This window comes from Schistocerca nitens, chromosome 1 (genome assembly GCF_023898315.1).
Source record: "Schistocerca nitens isolate TAMUIC-IGC-003100 chromosome 1, iqSchNite1.1, whole genome shotgun sequence".
NCBI classification, from domain to species: domain Eukaryota; kingdom Metazoa; phylum Arthropoda; class Insecta; order Orthoptera; family Acrididae; genus Schistocerca; species Schistocerca nitens.
This window is the reverse complement of record NC_064614.1, coordinates 481170531-481194365: the sequence shown is the minus strand read 5'-3', so window position 1 is coordinate 481194365 and position 23835 is coordinate 481170531. Positions and strand designations below refer to the sequence as shown.

The following is a 23835-nucleotide window of genomic DNA, read 5'->3' as shown; positions in this document are numbered from 1 at the left end:
GGATTGAAGTTGACAAGGGCTGGCCTTGGACGATCCTATGGACAGACAAAGCTCATTTTTCTCTGACAGGTGAAGTAAATACACAGAACTGCCGAGTGCGGGGCTCTTCACCTCAAGTCACTGTGCATGAAGTTCCTCTGTATGGTGAACGTATCACTGTATGGCATGGCTTCACAGCTATTTTTATCATTGGCCCATACTTTTTTGAACAGGTTGGCACTCAAGGACCAAAGACATGCAGTGTGACTGGCCAGTGTTACTGCAGTGTGCTTCGCCAACATGTCATACCAACCCCGCAGTAGCGAGAGGCATTAACTCAACATTTTTCATGCAAGATGGGGCCCCACCGCACATTGCTTGTGAAGTTCACTTGCTTCTCCGAAACTCCTTTGGAAACGATCGAATTATCAGCCAATCCTTTCCAAATGCTTTGCCAGCACAGTCACCTGATCTCACTCCCTGTGATTTCTGGTTGTGGGGCTTCCTGAAGGGCAGGGTTTACCAGGGGAAAATTTGCACATGTGCTGATCTGAAGTGGTGCAGCATATCTAGAGTGGTAGCCAGCATACCTACGAACAAGTTTCATTCTGCTGTGCAGAATGCAATCCTGGGCCTCTACACTCTTCTGGACACTGATGGGCACCATATTGAGCCCCTTTTGTAGCAGTAATGGTGTTGGTATGTAATGGAATGATGTACCGTAGCGGTACATTAAAAGTGTTTCAATTGAATTGATTCTGCATTATTTCTCTTCCCCATGTCCTTGACATTAATGTTACAAAGTTTGGCCCTCATACGGTAATTAGTTTCCATGTTATATGATGTGTTAAATAGGGAAAGTTTATAAATATGACCACCGATTACACACTGATCTTCATTTAAAATACTTCGAATTACTTCTGATTCTATAATGGCTACAAGTCTTCAGCATCATACTTAAGTTTCAGTTAATATCTTGGTGTCATTCTTATTTATGTCAAAAGCTTTTGCTGTATGAAAATCTGGATGGATAAATTTCAGTGCTCAGTTTTTTTTTTAAATCTAGTTGGCCCCTTTCTGCCTCGTGCAGGGAAAATTTAAGAGCTGGCTGCCAAACATTACAGTGTCTGGCATTGTCTTTGGCTTTTGGCAGCCAGCATTAAAAACTTCTCCTGTACCTCTGCTTTATTTAAGAATGTTGTCCCCCATGAGCTACATACTACTAGTGGAAGCACATAGGAAGGAACAACATGTACGTTCCACCATTATGTATAAAATTTATAATAAGTGGGCAGCATATTTCAGATATAAAGACAGTAGAACTTGGAATCATTTTACTGCCCCCCCCCCCCTGCCCCAACTTTGTTTTTCCTCCACTTCTCCATAATATTCACCTCATTATAAAATTATATTCCTCATGAAAGACAGCAGTCTATATGATTTTCCCTTAATTGTACTAATATTACTGTGCAAGTATTGAGATTGATTCTTATACTGAAGCAGTTACTGTTTTCCATATAAGTTTATGGTTGTGAAGCACTAAAGTTAGTGCAGTTTCAGTTGTTACTAAATCATTTAATTTTATTTGTTCTTTAAATTGCCTTATCATACCCTGCTCTACATTTTGAGATGAGGTTTCAGTAGACATACATTTTTGTTACCTACTTTCCCATTTTTTAATTTACTATTTGTTTCAATCCAACATAATTTTGGAGCACAATGTTGAACCCAATTTTGATAGAAGTGGAGGACTGGGTATTAATTGAATGAAACCTCATTACCTCTTTAAACAGTTCAAAATAAGAAAAGGATCAAGCTCTCCAGGATGGTTGGCACCCATTGGATGGCGGGAAGAAGAAAGGTACTCTCTATGTCCTGCTGGCAAAATTCTAAATCTTAGTCAAATCTTGGGGAGGCATTCTGCAGTACCGGCTGGTGAGACTTTACCCTGGCCGAAACAGCGACACACTGCAGCAGACCGACAGAAACTACCACCTCAATTACTACTTTTGTCCTGCAAGTGACTTAGCATAGACTAAATATCTGGCACCAGCAATGAAGACAACAACAACAACAAAACATAGAATTCTTTTAACTAAAACATAAATGCTTAATGTTCAGTAAACAGATAAATGCTCCTTACGGCCTTTCGAGTGTGATGCCAATGCGACGAACCCAGCAACTTAACACTGTTTGGGTTTGTGTATCACAGATCTCAAGGGTGGCAGGCACCTTTAATACCAGGGCTTCATTTTATCAAACGAACAACTTAAATGGCAGAAGAAGTAGAATTAAAGCTTTAGCAACAAAACTTCTAAAACTTTCTATGCTTGCTTAAGACTGACCAAGCTCATAATTACCTTGCTAAAATAAAAATAAGTTACTGCTGCACAGGCTTCCCAGTATGCCCACAGAATCATAAAATTAGCTGCTGATGTCGATAAACTTTGTGAACTGGATGTGGCTGCACAAGTAAGGGTAAACATCATCCTAGGGCACTTTGCAGAACAAGTCAAGTAAGACAGTGCGACCAATACCAGTGACAAGACAACTGATGTCACAATGCCATGCACTGTTAGGAACAGTCTGATCATGTGACAGCACACCACAGGGATCCATCAGTGTTCCACACTCAAGTTTCACTGTTTTGGAATCCATACCAAGGCGGCAGCCCCACCAGTTCTTTGCTTTTTGATTAATTTGATAACAGCAACAAGACAGAGAAAACTGACGTGTACCACACTCTTGAGAGGTGACCATTAACTCAGTAATGGTTGTTTCAGTCATTTTATGATAAGTACATGGAACAACACTCCTTTGCAAATAATAATCTTAAACAACCAACATTCCTGTCATAGCCACTACTTACAGTAACCCACAATGATAGCACAACACAAATTCTTGATGTCGGCATGCTATATTGGCGTTTCCTTCTTACTACTTGAAGTAAATGTTTTTGAGAAATCTTTCACCACTTTAAGGCACCGTTAACCAAATGCAGACAATGGTGAAGCTGCATATAACGAAGTATGACCAACCATTGATTAACCACCACCGCTGGCTACAAATTATGGTGATGGCAGATCGCAGAGCTCATCACCAGACTACAGCCAAGATATTGAAACCCACAACCCTGACCAACACCAACTCTGCCTTGTTGCAATAGTTCCCCTATCTATTTTAACGATTTTCTCATAAACATGGTTGGGAACTAAGAGCTGGCCCAAGCGTGTACCACACCTCGTGGACACCACTAGTACTGCCACACTGCAACACATGCACATACAGTTTCAAACACTCTGTGGAATACAGAAGAACTGCACAAGGTGGTGCAATGGCTCAAATTCCAAATGCCGGGGGAGGAGACCAACCAGCAAAAAGTTTATGTTGGCTACAACTTTATTTCATATGGCTTCCTCTATTGCCATACTTCTGTTTCTGTGTTCAATCAAGCTGTTTAGACATGGATATTTCCTTATGATTGTAGCCAGCACCAAGCATTTCTATTGTAAAACAGTTGTTTCTGTCTGTGTATGTAATTTTCTTCTCAGAAAGTATTCACTTTCCTTGTCAGTCTACCAAGAATGATTACAACTGGGGAAATCATATTTGGCATCATTCACTCGTCTTGCCAAGAAGAGAAATGGTTTTATATGGAAATGTGTTAGTGATATTTCTCCCCTGGCCCTTTTGTATAATTCTCGTGTGACTGGAGAAAACGTTTAGATTAACAAGCAATGTTCTTAGCTGTGTGGAAAAAATAATTCTTTTGTGCCATCAGCTATATAGGTTTGTTTATTTTCTAACAGCTTCAGTACTGGCTACCATCTTCACAGGAGATACTGCAAGGTACAAGACAAAAATAACTCAAGTACAAGGGGAAGTAAAAATGTAAAAGGACTTTTGAAAAAATGAATATTTATTTTAATGATAGAAAACTGAAACATACATTATTGTTTTACACAATTTCCCTGCACTTCAACACAGTTTGTTCAAGGTTTCACAAGTTTTTTGATTCCATTGGGAAAAAAATTTATTGTACCCAACTGTAACCAGTTTTGCACTGCATCAGTGACGTCTTCATCGGTTGCATATCTTCTTCCCCTGAATGCTTCCTTCAGTGGTCCAAAGATATGGTCTGAACCATATGGCAGGCATTCCAGCAATTCGAATCCAAAATCCTTCATTGTTTCGGCTGTCAGTTTGGCAGAAAGCAGCCATGCATTATCTTGCCGTAGTATGAAACATTTTTGCAGTTTTTCACAACATTTGGATCTAATTGCAGGTTTGAGTTTACTTCGTCCCAGAATAGTGTCAGAATAATCTTACCTGTTGATGGTTGACGTTTAAATTTCTTAACTTCTGGTGATGATAAGTGTTTACAAACTGTGCTCGCATCCTTACTTTCCGGTTTGTGATGATACAACCACCTTTTGTCTACAGTAATGATTTGCTGCAAAAATCCATCTCCCTCACAGTGTTAACAGGACAAATGTTTATGAGAGATGTCCATCCTTTGCACCTTATGCTGTGCTGACAGTTCTTTCTGGATCCAGCTTGCACACATTTTCCAAAAATTTATCCTAACGTTTAATATAGAATACGCTGAAGCATGATTGATATGTAAAATACTGGTGATTTCATCCACTGTGATTCATCTTTTTCCATCACCATACCTTCAATGACTTTCAAATTGTCATTAGTTGTTGATGTCGATGGTCTTCCTGATCTTTCTTCATCACATAGAGAAGTTCTTCCCTGGGCCGAAATATCGTGGCAGAATGTCGACGGGATCCGGCTGCATACCCGGAAATTATTAGAAGAAGTTCTTCCCTGTTTGAAGTGCTCTATCCATTCATAGACCTTGCTTTGGAATAAGTAGGTGTCACCATACTGCACTTGCATTTGACAAGCCCTCATTTTCTCTTTGATCAACAATGGAGCTGCCATGTTTCACAGGATGCTACAATACGATGACTAATGTGGGAATAATAGTGACACATGATATAGAATTATTGCAGACGACCACACTTCAGCTATGGATACTATCAGTGTTACCAAGCCCTATGGTGAGAAATTGCAAAAGTCCCTTTAGTTTTTGACTTCCCCTCATATTTGATTTTCTACAATCTTACAACACTGAGACAGGTATAAAAAAAATTTGAAACATCATAACACTTATGTAATATACATCAATTATTCAAAAATGCATCTCTGCCAAATATGGCAACATCAAGTATGAAATGTGACTAATTATCACAATAATTGTTTCAATGAATTTCCACCGTAGTAAATTTACACCACCGAAGTGTGGTAACATACATGCACTTAATCTTAACATCAAATAACTAATACAGCATGAATCAGAACAGGATCTATACAAGAAAACACTACTCCATCGATATGTAGTACACAGTTCGTAATACAGTTCAAAGATAAAATTATAGTTTTGAAAGAAATAGGCATACATGTTCATCAGAGAACATCAGGCTATCGTTGTGTGTTGTGGGTATATTCTTTGACCACAGATGAATTGAATAAACATACAAGCTAAGGTGGCATCTGTTAGTAATGGTGACATGGATACATTACTCAAAAATGTACTCCACTATTACATACAAACTAAATAAACCCTCAAAACAGGTATTTTTCACTCACTAACTAATGGAATCTGCAGTAATCAGATACTCCATATGTATTATGTGCTTATTGTGTTATATAGCATCAGGCAATATAAAGTTTTTTAATATTCCATTTGGAAGAAAATTTATTAATGAAAATGTAATAAATTAAAGTAACTAGGTTGCGTGGAAGATTCCACTATATGCGGATACCTAAGTTTCATAAAAGAAGCATGTATTTGTGTTTTAGTGTGCAGGAGTACATCATGAATGCAACAAATTATGTGTGCTCTAATAGAAGTAAAACTATTATTGATCATATTCATCAGTAAAATCGAGGTAGCTCATCAACAACCATAACTCAAAATACAAAAATTATTTCAACTTTGAATTTTTCCTTGAAATATTTTTATCCCTCCCTCCCTCCCTTTCTTGAACCTCCCTCTTCTCTTTTTCTATTATATCATCATCATCATCATCATCATAATCATAATCATCCTATGACTTGGTAATTCAAGAAGTTACTGGCTTCAGAATATCTATAACTTCCAGAATGAGATTTTCACTCTGCAGCGGAGTGTGCGCTGATATGAAACTTCCTGGCAGATTAAAACTGTGTGCCCGACCGAGACTCGAACTCGGGACCTTTGCCTTTCGCGGGCAAGTGCTCTACCAACTGAGCTACCGAAGCACGACTCACGCCCGGTACTCACAGCCTTACTTCTGCCAGCACCTCGTCTCCTACCTTCCAAACTTTACAGAAGCTCTCCTGCGAACCATGCATGGTTCGCAGGAGAGCTTCTGTAAAGTTTGGAAGGTAGGAGACGAGGTGCTGGCAGAAGTAAGGCTGTGAGTACCGGGCGTGAGTCGTGCTTCGGTAGCTCAGTTGGTAGAGCACTTGCCCGCGAAAGGCAAAGGTCCCGAGTTCGAGTCTCGGTCGGGCACACAGTTTTAATCTGCCAGGAAGTTTCATATCTATAACTTACTCATATTGTCCGTACGGTATATATACCTACCCGCAAACCTAGACCTCAGACCACTACTACTGGTGAGCCTTTATTTCACAAAAATAGATAAAAATAACTGAGTTAGGTACAGTCTAATAAATAAAATTTCGTAAGCTGAAATAATTTGTGTGTTCCAGTTATGGTTATGGAGGCCCTACTCAGATTTTATTGATGTTTGTGATATTCCCTTATACTTTTACTGCTATTATGATCACAATGTTACTCTAGCACACCAGAAGATAATTGTATTCTCTTATGACAGTTAGGTATCCTCATATTGTGGAATCTTCCACTCGTCCTAGTCACTTCAATTTTATGATCTTTGTATTAATAAATGTCCTTCCAAATGGAATATTAATTTTTTTTTCACAATGCTGTGTGACATAATAAACACTCAATACATGTAGAATATTTGATTACCGCAGACTCCGCCAGTTAGTGAGTGAAAAATATCTGCATTGAGCGTTATTTAGTTTGTATGTAATTGTGGTGTACTTTTTTGGGTAATGTATCCCTGTCACCATCACTAAGAGACGAATGTTTATTCACATCATCTGTGGTCAAAGAATAATACAGTTGATATATCCACAACACATAACTATAGCCTGATCTTCTTTGATGAATGTGAATTATCTACTTCTTTCAGTATGTAGTTTTGTCTTTGAACTATATTATGACCTGTGTACTATATATCAATGGAGTAGAGCTTTCTTTTATAGATCCCTTTCTGACTAAGCCTGTATTAGTTACTTGATGTTAAGATTAAGTGTTTGCACGTTACCACACTTTGATTGTGTAAATCTACTGCAATGGAAACTCATGGAAACCATTATTGTGATAATTAGTCACATCTTATACTTAGCGTTACCATGTTTGGCAGAAATGTATTTTTGACCAATTGATTATGATGCTTCAAAATTTTTTCAAGACACTGTCCATTCTGTTCAACTGCTCTTCCAAGTCCTTTGCTGTCTCTGATAGAATTACAATGTCATCGGCGAACCTCAAAGTTTTTATTTCTTCTCCATGGATTTTAATACCTACTCCGAATTGTAGGAAGTCAAATACTTGGGTTATTTTAGTCTCTTACTTTGCAGTTTCTCCTGTGAAGATGGTGGCCAGTACCGAAACCTGCCGAGAAATAAATAGAACTATACAGCTTTTGGCACAAAAAATAATTTTTTCCACACATTTATTGGCTGTAGATGAAAACTTGAAAGAAACTTTGTCAATCATTTCAGATTTTTTATAATTGATAAATAAAACAAATAATTCATGTGGAATAAAATTGTAAGTGGTCTGTAATGGCCTATTTGTTTAGAAACAGAAATTAATTACAGTGGCAGACATTTATATACTCTAAAAAGTTTACACAGTCTCTGCACGTTCTGCCATTAATAGTACAGTCTAAGGCTGTAAACTAGAATAGTCTTGTTCCATGTATTCTTATTTTATGAAGGTGATGCAGTTCATGTTTTGATGTCCTGCTTTTCATGCTGAACACGTTTTTTGATGTTGTTTTGATGTTGTCACAGCAAAAAAAAAAAAAAAAAGTAAAATAGTATGACATAAGAAAACATTTTTTGCGTTACAGAATGGAGTTTAAGACATTCAGCTGCTATGACAATTTTGTGCCTTGCAACAACAGTGGTGCTCCTGATCACACTCCAACGCATCATGCTCTCCAACATCTTGAACGTTTATTACAAGGTGTATCACAGCGACTTCGAAATGTTAATCCCGCACAACTTGCAAGTGCTGGAAGCCCAACAGCAAGTGTGGAAAAGGAGGTAATATTTTAAATATTTAGGCGATTTGTCAAAGCCATAAAATCGGTTAAATAAGGAGGCTGTAGTACAACTTCTGGCAATTCACGTGCTTATTCAGCCCCCCCCCCCCCCTTCCACACACACACACACACACACACACACACACACACACACACACTTGCAGAGAGAGAGAGAGAGAGAGAGAGAGAGAGAGAGAGTGAGTGTGTGTGTGTGTGTGTGTGTGTGTGTGTGTGTGTGTAAAGTCAGGTTGTGTTGTTACTCTTGTTTTGTGGAGCTGTAACAGAGTTGCTTCTCATGATGTATTGCTTTCCCAAGTTGCACCCTGCTATAACTTTCCATCTAAGCTAGACTTTGGGTCACACTAGAGATCAGTCTTTTACTCCAATTTCACATTCAAAAATGTAGTGGCAATTTGAGGCAACGCGATGTAGTACATGTAACAAGTACTCTGGAGAGAATACCAAATAGTTTCAGTTTTGGCAGACAGAATACACTGATTCTGTACTCACTTATCATTATTCAACTGAAACTATTCTCCCATATGCTGTGCAAAACTGACATTTTGGCGCTCTCTGTACTGGAAATGAGTAGTGCCCTGGTTTACTATGCTTCAGCCAACACAAAGTAAGTAGTATCTTGAAGTGTACTGAAGGAGAGTTATAATACTGTCTGCAGTTCCCAACTGTCTGCATGTAGTTTTACTTGTGTAAAAATGAGCAAAAGTTTTTGAAATGTTTGAAATGAGTGAAAATTTTTGAAAATGTTTGCAAATCATGTAACTGAGGCAGGACTTAGTTATCAGCTCAGTATTCATCTAGTGGGATGAGGTTTACATAAATACAGTAGATGAAATCAAAAAATTGTAAACACATGTAGGATATGCTAAACACAGAATTGCTCCTCTAGTCTGGCAGTCAGTGGGTAAGCCAAGAGAAATAAATTAAATATTTAAAAAAATTGACATCGGAAAAGAATGAAAGCATACTTTTTCTGCAGTTTCATTCAGGAACATGAATATGGAAAACAAAATGATTTTTATTATCTAGGACAGTAAGTAATTTAATTGTAAACTGAGTCCTGTTATTTTTAGAACTCTTTGTGTCCATCTGTGTGTCAGTTTGCATACTTACACTCTGATATTTGCTTTCTTACAGTCTAAAGAAAATGAAGAGAACACACCTCCATTGTGGTGGCAAGAAGGAATCAATTTGGATAAAGCTAGTATTATTCTTATAGGATTCAGCAAAGGGTGTGTTGTTTTAAACCAATTTATTTATGAATTTCATTATTTAAAGACCCTAACACCTGATGATGACACGATGATGAGAATTGTGACCAGAATACAAGATATGTACTGGTTAGATGGAGGCCATGCTGGGGGTAAAAACACTTGGATTACTTCAAGGAGCCTGTTGGAAACATTGACCAGACTGGGTAAGTAAATAGAGTTGTACTGTGGAGTACTAACTTTTAAAAATGTGGTCTAAGTAATCATCAACCCCAGTTCACATATCCTGTACCATAAAAGTGTAAATTTTTAGGATTTCCAAAAGTATTATTGCTTCTATCATAACAACTTAGTCCCAACTACTTTCACATTACTGGTGTACCCTTTTTCCCCTTTAACTTCATGTACCATAGCTCCAGATCACTCCCTTTTAGTTAATAATTGAATGCAGCCAAAAAAAAAAAAAAAAAATGTGATATGTGAAATGACAAGTAAGACTCATCTGTTTGAACAATGGACAGCTGGGTGTGTAAATGGGACAGTAGTTACCAATTCCTTCGTTTTTTCATGCCCTTATAAATACAGTATTTGAAGAGTATGGTGTGAAGAATACAAAAATGTAATTCTGTCATGGATAAATCATGTTGAGACATATATAACCAACCATATAAATTAATGTAAACAAGAAAATAACATAACACCAGAAAAAAGCAACACTAAAACTTTATTTTCATCATAGTCTTCAAGGATTAGGCTTTTGGTGTGTTCCACCTCAGAATTGTTCATGCTGTTTCTTTGAGCGACATCCAATGTTCCTCCTGCCAGTTGGGTTATATTATGTTGCCGCTGTAGTTATTCTATCAGTAGACATGTTGGACATGGTCTTTTCAGTTCAGGCGGTATTTTTCAGCTACATTTGTAATAGGTTCAACATTTAGTTTTTCTTTAATATCAGTATTTCGTTTATGGTCCAACAATGAATATCTCGCTAAAAAGTGGAAGATCTTCATCTCTGGTGATTTGATTCATCGTAATTGATCAGATGTTAGGGTCCAACATTCACTACCATACAGTAGCAAAGGTAACATTAACGCTTTGTAGAGTTTAATGAATATTTTTTTCTGTACGTTATGTTTTAATGTACATTGTACAGTCCCACAGAAATGTCTGAATCTGGCGAATTTTAGCTGTATACCATCTGAGGTGGTAAATTTAAAATTGCGCACTATATATTTAAACACTCTTACTTGTTCACTTATTTGTTAATCTTTAACAGTTTTGGCTGTTATGGGTTCCAGTCCTTGAAATGTCATCATTTTTGTTTTATCTGTCGATATTTTCATTCTGTATATAGCGGCAGTTTGACTCGATTTGTGTATTGGAATTTGAACCTTTCCTTCAGATGGTCCTATTATGATCTGATCATCAGCAAATAGCATCATCATAAAATTAAAATTATCACTTCTTAATGTGTCATTTAATAAAAATGAGCCATCTATGAATGATATCAACGTAAAAATTAAAAAGGGGGAGGGGGGGGGGCTGTGGGCAGCCTTGTCTGACTCCTTAATTGACATCATCAGATTCTGTCCCATTCCTCACAGTATGGATCCTCATTTTATTATTTTTGTATAATGACTGAATTGCCTTTATCATATGTGCTGGAGCATGCTTTTAGTGATTCCCACAGAACTTTCTGCTTTACCTTGTCAGACGACTTTTCACAGTCGATAAGAATATAATAAGTTGACTATCTTTAAGTTGCCTTCTTTTCTTGGTTAATTGTGCCAAAGTGAAAGACAGTCAGAACATGATGCACTTTTTCGAAAAGCATGTTGTACTGCTAACATACGTGTTTCCACTATTGGTATGAAACTCTTGTATATAATTTTATCATATAGTTTGTAGCAGAAATTTTGTAGTCTTATTCCTTGGTAATTTGTGAATTGTGAATTATCACATTTCTTGCAAATAGGGCATACCAAAACTTCATTCTATTCATCTAGCCCATGTCTGCTCAGCTGGCAAACATTCATAAAATGTAAGAGTCTAAGCTTTAGTTGATCAGATGCACATTTAATCAGCTCCATGTTTATATTATCAGTACCAGCTGTCCTTTTTGCTTTTTTAATGATGTTTTACAGCTCTTCCATTGTTATCAGATCTTCAGGTCTACAGAGTTGCTGGTACTAGTGTGCATTTCTGTTTCTGCTTCATGATCAGTTCATAGACGTTTTGAGTATTTTAACCATTCCTTTTAAGATACTACATTTAATTGTAAAGTATCTTATTCCTGTTTCTCCAATAGCTTAATAATTTTGTGTGCTTTGTTTTGTCTTGTGTTAATATCATGTTCTATTTTACTCACATATCAATCCCAATTTTTCTGTTCAATTTTTCATAGTTCTATCTGTAGTAAAGCAGATTTTCTTTTATAATCCTCTCTATAATTCACATTATTAGGTAATGACAAGGTTTTTAGATGCACCTCCTTTTAATCTTATATTTTACTTATTAGTATGGTCATTTCAAATCATTAATCCCCCTTGAAAGTATTTCTTCTTCCTTATTCCTAATGCTTCAACAGCTGTGTTGATAGTATTCCATTCTCCATTTATGTTGTTCTTACTGGTTTTCATTTGACATTTCTCATTTAGTCTCATTTGGTATAATAGTTTGATGCTATATTGGTGGAGTAGGTGCACCTATGAGTTCTTCCATCCGACTGGGTGTTTATGTGTGGAGTCTTTCATATTTTTACAAAAGTTACATTACTTCTTTCTAAAAAAAGATACACCAAAGCTTCTGTAAACTCTTGTTGTGTCTTTAATTATCATCCATGCCTTTTTACTTGCAGGAATATAGTCTCTTGTTGAAGCTGTACCTTGAGGTGCCCATGTAAATTTATAGATGTCACAATGTTAAAGAAGGTGTTTCTTACACATGATTCGTTGTGTATGGCAAACTCTTATTAGTTTCCTTCCATTGATATTCAGTGAAATTTCACCTTCTGTATGTACTACATCTGTGATGTGTCTCTTACCCAATTGGTCATTTAAGTCTTGCAATCTTTTTTATTTCATTTATGTTAGCAATATTGATTTCACTCTGCATTGGAATGAGCGCTGATATGAAAATTCCAGGCAGATTAAAACTGTTTGCCGGACCAAGACTCGAACTCAGGAACTTTGCCTTTTGCAGGCAAGAGCTCTACCGTCTGAGCTTCCCAAGTACAACTCGCAATCTGTCCTCACAGCATTAAATTCCACCAGTACAGTTTAATATTGATTTTAGCAATGCCTAGTTCTTTTCCCAGTTTTGTTTCAGTATGTATCAGACCTTCTAATGTTCCCTGTTGCTACTTTAAAATTTTTTCTGATATGTGATTTGTCACTACTCTTTACCCTATTTCTTTCATAGCTCAATGTATAATGATCAATCTGATTTGAAATTTTCCCTGAATTTTTGGCCATACGGGGTAACTGTGTGGTCTGAGGTGCCTTGTCATGGTCCCTGCGGCTCCCCTTGTTGGAGGTTCGAGTCCTCCCTCGGGCATGGGTGTGTGTGTGTTGTCCATAGCGTAAGTTAGTTTAAGTTAAGATTAAGTGGTGTGTAGGCTTAAGGACCGATGACCTAAGTAGTTGGGTCCCAAAAGATATTACCACAAATTTCCCTGAATTTTTAGCAATTCAAATGTCTCCTGGGCGTATCACATATGCTGTGCATGGGAATAGGTTAGAAAGGCGGGATACATCACCCAGGCCCCAGTTTGAGACGGGCCCACCTGTTGTGAGGAGTAGGGGAAACAGTTTTACTGATTTGATAACTGTGGCACACATCTTCCACAAACCTTTCTAGTTTTTTATGTATATAGACTGAAGCAGCGAGTGAAATTTTGTACCAAGGCTGGGAATTGAACTCTGGTCTCCTGCTTACTAGGCAGGTGCATTAGCAACTGAGCCACCTTGGTACAGCTGCACAAATTATCCTGGCATGCCTCTCCCCTTGATCCAAATGCTCACTGCTGCCCCAGTCTACATTAAATTCCCCCTTATACACGAACAGACTTGTTATACACGAACAGACTTGCTGAGACTTTCGGTGTTCCAGACTAGCACCTCACCATCAAATGTAAGGGGGGGGGGGGGATATGCAGGTACTTATACAAATGAAATGACACAATTTCAGAGACTTACTTCAGACTTACTGGTCTCATACAGATACGATTATATAGACTGAAGCGGTGAGTGAAAATTTGTATCAAGGCCGGTAATCAAACCTGTATCTCTTGCTTACTAGATATGGGCAAAACTGTTCTTTTCAGAGATCGGATCAGAACTGTTCACTCCCTGAAATGAACTAGCTCTTTTTCATGACTCACCACTCATTCACAATAGAAAATAAATGGAAGGCACATTGCCCTTTAAACTTTGTTTATTCCAGTACTATACCTGTATTTTGATCTTATTTGATCCTGTTTTGAAGTAACACAGATGAGTAAGAATTTTGTATTGTTTATTGAAATTTCCACGATATGACAAAGTTTTTGATTATTGATTTATTTTGCACTATCGTGGTTTTGGCTTTGTAGCCATTATCATGGTCAAATGTGAAATAGTCATAAAATATCTGACATGTCTGAATCATTGTAATATTGTGACAAAAATCATTCACACATGTCAGATATGTAATAAATATTTCACCTTTGCACGTGATAATGGCTACAAAGCTAAAATAGCATGCTGATAACGACATTTTAGAGTGCCCCGCAAAACAAACCTCCACATCTAAATAGTGATAGTGTGAAATGAAGTAATAATGAAACTTAATCAAATGGTTGCATTTTCATTCATAAAGTACAGTATGACTGCAGTCCGCAATGAAGGAAAAATCACTGATAGGTTTATATTACATCCTGAGTCTCTTTGAGATAGAAAAGTTATAGATTTCATCTGGTGGAAAAAATAAAAATATTACAATAAAATTCAAAGTATTTTTATCAGGTGGGGAAATTTTAAAAAGAAGACTAATTCATATTATGTAAGAAAACTTTAATTGCATAAAAAGTAACATACAAAAACTGTAATATATTTTAGTATGCACAGTCGACACACACAATGAGTTTATGTTATAGGAAAAACTAATCAATGTTCTGGTTTATAAATAAAATTTATTCAATTTTACTTGAAGTGAGTTTGTTCCTTCTGCCGTTGCATATTTGTCCAACTATTGAGAAGATACGCTCACAGGGAACTGATGTAGCTGGGATGCATAACATTTGCAGGACTAGTTCATACAGTGTTGGGTACAGCAACCTTCTAGTGCCCCCCAGTTTAATGGATCGCTGTTTCTACACAAATATGCCTCAGACAAATATTTGTCTAGTTCGACAATTGCTGCACATCCCGGGTCATTACTTCCTTGGAGCTGATTTATTGTTTCATCGAAGTCCTCCCAAATTGAAGAGCTCTCGCCTGTTACAGTGGTAACTGGTTCAGATCGTTGATGTGTTTCTTCTTCTTCAGCTACAGCTGATCCCATTGTCCTAAACGTTTATTTCACAGAGGTAAATAACAGTAGTTGTGAAAAATTCTTTCTTAAGCTGGAAACACTATCGATAAATCCATCATTTGTATCAGATGAGCATCCTCTGTACAGCATGGCATCAAAGTCCAAATGATCAAGTTTATTATTGACACAATACTACGCTATAACTACTTCCGTTACTTCCTTAGACCTAAAGGCTCTTGTCTGGACAATGCAGCAGAAATACTTGTTTCCATTAGAGTATGATCCTTTCTACTATAAGTGGCATAAGATAATAATGCCTAGTACATGCATAAAGAAGACATATGTTATAATATATTTGTTAAGTAGCTGTGATGTACTAAGTTTTATAGTTCCCTGACCTGGCTACTATCCGATGTTTTATTATGGACACTTGAGTTTACACTTTAATTACGAACAAAACAATAAATGTATTGCAAAATGTGTACACCAATATTTTCCTTGTTTTATACTGCGTAAGGCTATATGCAGCAATTTGGTCTTAAAGTCAAATTTATATACTTTTTTCATCTTGTAATACGGATTTTGCGATTTTAGGCGTCTTCAGAAGGAAATGTTCACTTTAAAAATATACAGCTTGTGATGTATTTGTTCCAGGTTAATGAAATTTTAATATGTTATAGCCAAATATATTGTTAACGGAAACATCAAGTTTCAACATTTTCCGATCACCCAAAAAAGTTCTTGATTTTCGTAAACTAAATTTTTCTCGTCACAGGATGAATATATAACTGCAAGCGTGGGTTTGTTTTGAAGGTCTCTTTCATGGTTGTAAGAAGCTGCAACCACTGTGACCATACAGTAGGATACGGATTTTATACAGAGTGATATTGAATAACGATTGTGAGCGTGTTTGACCGTGAGTTTAATAGTGCGTGCGGTAGGGAAATCAGTTGCTACGTTGCCGCGTTCAGGTGTAACAGTGGCAGCACGGAAGGAATTAACGCCTGTGAGCTTGCTCTGTCTGTGGCTGTTTTTCCCAGCCGCCGGGGGTAGGAAACGGTACGTGACAACGCTGCGCTCCGCTGGACACTGCTAACTGCACGGTCAAACACGCACACAACCACTATCAAATATCACTCTGTATAAAATCCATACCCCACTGTATGGTCGCAATGGTTACAGCTTCTTACAACCACGAAAGAAACATTCAAAACGAACCCACGATTTCAGTTATATATTTATCCTGTGATAAGAAAAAGTTAGTTTACGAAAATAAGAACAACTTTTTTTTGGGTGATCGAAAAATGTTGTAACTTGAGATTTACATTAACAATATATTTGGCTATAATGTATTAAAATTTCATTAACCTCGTACAAATACATCGCAAGTCATATATTTTTAAAGTGAACGTTTCCTTCCGAAGACGCCTAAAATCGCAAAATCCGTACTACAATAAGAAAAAAATATATAAATTTGACTGTAAGACCAAAGTGCTGCATATAGCCTTATGCAGAATAAAACAAGGAAAATATTGGTGTATCACATTTTGCGATACGTTTATCGGTTCGCTTGTAATTAAAGCGTAGATTCGAGTGTCCATAATAAAAAATCCTATAGTAAGAGGAGTTGTCAGGAACCTAATCTGATCAGTTTAAACAAATAAAAATAAAATAAAAACAAATGATGCATACATAACATAATTATGTAATATACATACCGGTATTACTACGAAGAACAATATCCAGTAGAGACGAACTCTGATGCAGAGGCGCTGAGTCAAGCAGGTCGAGCCGCGAGCTGTATTACTGCGTGAGCTAAGACCGGAGAGACCAGAGTGACACCTGAGTTGCTATGCTCAACGCTCTGGCTAGAGTCGAGAACGGTGGGGTGAGCATTGAGCGGGCGAGTTCCGAGGGCGGGGGGAGCGGTGAACGGCCACCAGTCACCCGTTCCGAGACAAATCGTCCGTTCTCTTGCGAGCAGGTTGTTGCAAGTAGTTCTTATGTTCTCCGCTACGAGGCTGTCTGGCCTGTTGCTCGCATCAGCTGCCCAGAGGGCAGGATGTGCGACTGAAACGATCGCCGACGGAGTGCGATGCTAAGTTAAGGTGCGCCAGACACTGCACACGGCAGAGGAAGCACAGAGACGGCACGGCATATGTGAAACACAAAATCCAATGGGGCACTGCACAGTGCAGGCAGCCAAGGCAGAAGCAGGGCAGAGGCCGGCGCTGGCTGTGTTGTGTGGCGTGCAGTGTGCTCTGACCAGCAGAGGCCCCGCTGATCTGCTCCGACTCTCTCTCTCTCTCTCTCTCTCTCTCTCTCTCTCTCTCTCTCTCTCTGCTGTGGGAAACGTTTGGAGCTACCGTTCTTTTTTTCTGAATCACTGATTGTTCACTCCTTTGAAAGGTTCAACTCTATGAATCAGTTCAGGAGCGGATCCCCCATCTCTATTGCTTACTAGGCAGGTGCATTAGCCAGTAAGGCAATTCAGCACAGCGGTTTACACAACTTCACAAATTCCCCTGCATGCCTCCCTCCTCGATCCAAATTCTCATTGCCACCTCACTGCCTAGTAAGCAGGAGACCCATATTTGATTCCCAGCCTTGGTACAAATTTTCACTCGCCATTTCAGTCTATATACGTAAAGTTATTTCTGTATGAGACCAGTAAAGTCTCTGAAATTGTGTCAATTCATTTTTATAAGTACCTGCACCTGGGTTTCAGGTTGGATTCCCCATTTATGTTCAATGCTGAGGTGCTATTCCAAAACATGTCCGCCCCTGATAGCTGAGTGGTCAGCGCGACGGAATGTTGTACCTAACGGCCCAGGTTTGATTCCTAGCTGGGTCGGAGATTTTCTCTGCTCAGGGACTGGGTGTTGTGTTGTCCTTACCATCATCATTTCATCCCCATTGATACGCAAGTCGCCTAAGTGGCGTCAGCTCGAAAGACTTGCACCAGGAGAACGGTCTACCCGACAGGAGGCCCTAGCCACATGGCATTTCCATTTCCATTCCAAAACATGGAAGATTCTCAGCAAATTTGTTTGTATATGAGGGGAATTTAAAGTAGACTTGGGGAGCAGTGAGAATCTTGACTGAGGAGGGAGGCATGCCAGGGTAATTCATGCAATTGTGTGAATGGATGTGCCAAAATGGCTTAGTGGCTAACACACATGCCTAGTAAGCAGGAGACCTGGATTTGATTCTCAGCCTTGGTACAAATTTTTGCTTGCTGCAGCAGTCTATTATACATAAAATCATATCTGTACGAGACCAGGAAAGTCTCTGAAATTGGGTCATTCATTTCTAGTTTGTTGAATTGTTTGCAGTGTTGAAAACATTGGAAGCCGATTGCGATGTTAATATTAGGTATGGTGTCATTGCACAGCCCTGCTATAAATATTATTTTTCTGTGACATAAGAAACTTCTGCTACATGGTCCTGTCATTTAATATGCTTATTAAGAAATAGACTTAATTCAAAAACATGAGGTAGAGCAAAGACAGAAGACTCACAGAAATTAAAACAATGAATTATTTAGAGATGAGGAGATGACTCACTGAAAGGCAGAAGCACTGTCTCGTCAATAGGCACACAAACAAAAGGTACAGAGCTTGGCTAGTTTTTGGAATGCACTTCCTTTTTCTAGCTTTCTTTTTCTACTCACTTACAAACTCCTGTCTTCCTACATTGTGCTCAGTCAACTGCCAGCTCTTTACTGGCCCATGGTTAGTGTCTAGGGGTGAAGTGGGGGTGTGGGAGGGAGGGCAACATGAGGGATGGAAAGAGGCGGGAGGCAGGGAAGGAATTTGGGCAAGCGGCTCATGGGAGAGTGTGAAGCCATCTGTGGGCTAGCTAGGGCTGCAGCTAGATGGGGCAACTGGCAGATGGCTGGGCATGTGATTTCATAGACTCGGGCATGAGATAACAGCAGGCAGGTAGCTGATGTGGTGTCGCCAATTGGCTCGGCATTCTGGGGCAGGGGGGTGGTGTACTCTCTCTCTCTCTCTCTCTCTCTCTCTCTCTCTCTCTCTCTCCTGGGGGGGGGGGGGGGGTAGCGAGTTACCTTACATTTAAGCAAGGAAGATTACAGGAGCAAATGATGTCTGTAAGGATAGCTCCCATCTGTGCAACTCAGAAAAGCTGTGGTGTTGATGGGGAGGGTCCAGATGGCATAGGCTGTGGAGCAGCCATTGAAATCTCACCAGCTCTGCTGCATGTTATACCACTGGGTGATTCACCATGTTTTCGGCAACAGTTTGCCGGTGCCCATTCATTCTAGTTGACAGCTGGTTGGTTGTCATACCAATGTAAAACTCTGTGCTTTGGTTGCACCAGAGCTGGTATATAACATGGCTGCTTTCATAGGTGGCCCTACATCTGATGGGCTAGGGTAATTCTGTAATGGGACTGGAGTAGGTAGTGCTGGGTGTGTGGGTTGGACACGTCTTGCACTTGAGTCTTCCACAGCGATATGATTCCTGTGGCAGGGAACTTGAGGGGGGGGGGGGGTTGTGTAGCAATGGACTAGGATGCTGATGAAGTTGGGTGAGCAGCACAGAACACCACCAATTTGGTAGGGATTGTAAGTATCTTAGGTAGGATGTACCTCATTTCAGGGCATGATGATTAGTTTTTGGATGAATGTGAGAATCGGGTATGTGTGAAGATATTTCACACAAAATTTGTGAATTAGGTCTGGAGGGTATTACCCTATTGTGGCTGGTTACAGTGCTCCCACCTAAAGAATCTCGGCCATTGTTGATCAACAATTCCAGTCAGTTATACAAAACCTAGCATCCCTCATGAAAGATAATAACCACTTCCTGCTTTAGCTCTCAACCATCCCTACACCCTTACCTTCCGGATCCTTACTTATCACAGTTGATGCAACCTCCCTACATACCAATATCCCTCATGCCCATGGCTATGCTGCGATTGAGCACTGCCTCTCCCAACTCCTTGCAGACTCCAATCCCTCCACTTCATTCCTCCTACACCTAACCAACTACATCTTAAACCATAACTACTTCACCTTTGAAGGGAAGCCACACAGACAAATTTGTGACACCATGGGCACCCATGTGGCACCCTCCCATGTCAGTCTCTTCATTGGTCATCTAGAGGCAACATTCCTAGCTTTCCAAAACCCCAAACCCCTGGTCTGGTTCAGGTTTATTGATGACATCTTACAATCTGGATCAGAGGCCAGGAAACACTCATTCCTCCACAATCTCAACACCACCTCTCCCATCCACTTCACCTGATCCTCCTCCAACTATCGTGCCACTGTTCTAGATGTCAGTCTCCTCCTCTCAGATGTCTCCATCCACACCTCGGTCCACATCAAACCCACCAGTCACCAACAGTACCTGCACTTCGACAGCTGCCACCCTTTCCACACAAAAAAATCCCTCCCCTACAGCCTGGTCACCCACAGTAGACACATCTGGAGTGATGAGAGCTCCCTCGGCCAGTATGCCGGAGGCCTCACAAAGGCATTCGCAGACAGGCAATACCCCCCAGAACTAATTCACAAACAGATTTCCTGTGCCGTATCATCACACACACCCAATCCTCACATCCATCCCGAGGACCAACCACAAAGTAGCATTGCCCTTTTCACGTAGTAACACCCTGGACTAGGAAGATTGAACCATGTTCTTTATCAGGGCTTGATTATCTGTCATCATGCTGTGAAATGAGGGGCATCCTAAGATACTTCCAGCCCCTCCAAAGTGGTGTTCCACCGCCCACCCAACCACCACAACATCCTAGTCCATCCCTATGCAACTCCCATTCACAATCCTCTGCCACTGGGATCATACACTTGTGGAAGACTCAGATGCAAGACCTACCCAATTCACACACCCAACACCTCCTCCTCCAATCTCATCACAGGATTATCCTACCCAGTCAGAGGCCGGGCCACCTGTGAAAGCAGCCACATTACATACCAGCTCTGCTGCAAGCACTGCACAACATTTTACATTGGTGTGGCATCCAATCAGCTGTCTGCTAGAATGAATGGCCATCACTAAACTGTTGCAAAAAACAAGATGAATCACAACATGCAGCAGAGCATGACATGCTAGGTTTCAATGGCTGCTTCACAACCTGTGTCATCTGGACCCTTCCCACTACCACCAGCTTTTCTGAGCTGTGCAGACGGGAGCTTTCTTTACAGCACATCATTTGCTTCCTTAATCTCCCTGGTCTGAATGTAAGGTAACCTGCTGACTGCCCTCCCCTCTCCCCCTCCTCCAAATTGTGTGTGTGTGTGTGTGTGTGTGTGTGTGTGTGTGTGTGTGTGTGTGTGTCCCACAACTGGCAAAAGGAAGTGCTTTCTGATAGCCAGCTAAGCTGTGTGCCTTTTTTTACGTGACTATTGATGCTGCAGTGCTTCTGTCTTTCAGTGAGTAATCTCCTTAATTCCTAAATAATTAGTAGTTCTCAACCAGAACTTTCTATATGTTACTAACGATTAAGGACAGTTGTTGTACTACTTAGAGCTCTACTCGTATGAAGCAGCCTTTATTTGTAGTATGTGCACAAACTGGTAAAGCTTGAGAAGTAAGCAATCCTTTTTCATTTAATATGTGGCTGCCAAATATTATTGATTGTCCATAATTGTAACAGATTTATGTCATTAATTATAGAGTTATTGAAAGTTATTAAAAATTACTGAAATAGGCATTTTACAATTTGATGTTTTAAAAATACCGGAAAAAATATTGTTTGCATTTCACTAATTATAAGCTACTAGAATGTTTTGTAGATCGTAATTATTTCTGTCCTGAGTACATAGTAAACATGTCTACAAATAATTTTGACACCACAACTTACCAAGGCAGGTTATGCTAAATGATGATGAACATTTTCCATTCTGCATTTCAGAGGATAGGGCTAAAATTGCTTTTGAACCAACTGACATCACAAGGTTCAAGGCATTCATTTGTAAGCTGTTGTGGTTTTTCTAATCAGATGACATGACAAGATGTGCAGTTAACCTGTTTATGCATACTTATTAATACATACCACACTGACGAGCTTCTAAGGTTTTTTATTGTAGCTTAGTCATTCCTTATTACAGACTCGGTCACCTCTTCAGATAATCTGAACCTCATTGATGCAGTTGTTTCTACTTCCACAGGTATAGGCATTCACATCCATGTAACTCCTTATCAAGTGAATGATGACCGAAGACCCTGGATAAGAAAGGAAGAAAAGACTTTTGGTGACTTACTAAGACGACTGGGAGCACCTGTTCATAGAACTCTACACTTTGAAAATCAAGTTGCAAGTTTGTGCACACATTTTGAGGTCCTTTCTGTGTTTCGACAGACAGATTAGTGAAGCAGTTTTACCTACATTGCACGCTGTTATGAATGCAGACTGATATTGGTGTTATACCTTTGATACAAATTGATGAAATGCCTTTCAGATTCAGAAAGAGGTAAAGAACTTCATTTGCCTTTAGTTATGGCATTGCACATGATGCCAGTTTTTTCATTAAATTAGATGGCAAAGGGTAACACAGTGTTCAAGAGAAGAGAATAGTGTACAAACAGTGAATTGCTGTGGAAGAACATTATTGTTCTTGTTGTTATAAGACAACTTCATGGTGCAATTTAGTGTGTGATAAGACAGTTTAAGTTATAAAAAGTGCCATGACTTTGGTAAATGATTTTGGTTTATGAAACATTGTGCTTTATGGATATCTATAAAAATAATACTTTCCATTATTAATTTAATAAATGTATCTGTCTGTACAGTATACAGATGCCTCTCAGACTTTCAATGTAAAAAATTCAAACTCTCTCTCTCTCTCTCTCTCTCTCTCTCTCTCTCTCTCTCTCTCTTCTCTCTCTCTCTCTCTCTCTCTCTCTCTCTCTCCACACACACACACACACACACACACACACACAGACACACACACACACACACACACACACTCTGATTGATTTTAAACTTCCTGTAGAGGTTGAATATGCAGTCAAATCTGAAAAAAAAAAACTAACAATTGAGATATAGTGAAACACAGGCAGTAAAAATTAGTTATATGGAAAGTGTTGCCAAAAGTGTTTGTTTTAAATGATGAAAAATGTTACCTCCAGAAGATTTGATGAGCATTTCACTGATTAAGTGTTACTTATGTTGAGTAAGTAGTTTGTGCTGCCATGTAATACAGTTAAATTCTTTGCCGTTTCATTTCAGTCAAATGAAAATTGTGCATCTTGGTTGCCCAGAGAACATTCACAAATTAATTTATATTTACCATTGGATGGACAGAGCTGAAATGATTGTCAGTTATTAAATATATTCATTTTCATATGTCAGTCAAAATTCCTTTTTTTCTTAAAAAAAAAAAACAATGGCTTTATCTCCAACTCAGTTATTTCACATGTAATATAAAAGGACCAAACAGGTGCTGGTCGTGGTCTATATAGCAAGAAGAGCATTTTTTCAAAGAGAGAAATAGAAAAAATTCAGATGGTGTATTTGTATGTATTGTGGAAGATATACATGAGCATAGCAACTAACTATAGCACAACAGTGAAATGAGATTTGTCATTTCATTCCATAAAATTTTCAAATATTTTGATTTATTTTCAGGAGACAACTCGGATTTACAGCAGAGAAACTGTGCTGTAAGTGCAATTCAAAAGTTTTACATTGTATTACATTCATTA

The 23835-nt window shown here is 39.0% G+C and overlaps 1 protein-coding gene across 7 annotated transcripts in view; it reads left to right on the top strand.

The window, feature by feature from the left end:
* LOC126252200 (mitochondrial protein C2orf69 homolog) overlaps positions 1 to 23196 on the top strand; it is a 227850-nt gene extending 204654 nt beyond the window's left edge. For all 7 annotated transcript variants that reach the window (XM_049953101.1, XM_049953073.1, XM_049953087.1 and 4 more), the window contains 3 exons: positions 8202 to 8397; positions 9552 to 9831; positions 22296 to 23196. In XM_049953101.1, the coding sequence (XP_049809058.1) occupies positions 8202 to 8397; positions 9552 to 9831; positions 22296 to 22495 (676 nt within the window). In that variant the 3' untranslated portion in view covers positions 22496 to 23196. The remainder of the gene's footprint in view (positions 1 to 8201; positions 8398 to 9551; positions 9832 to 22295) is intronic.
* The last annotated feature ends 639 nt before the right edge of the window (positions 23197 to 23835 follow it).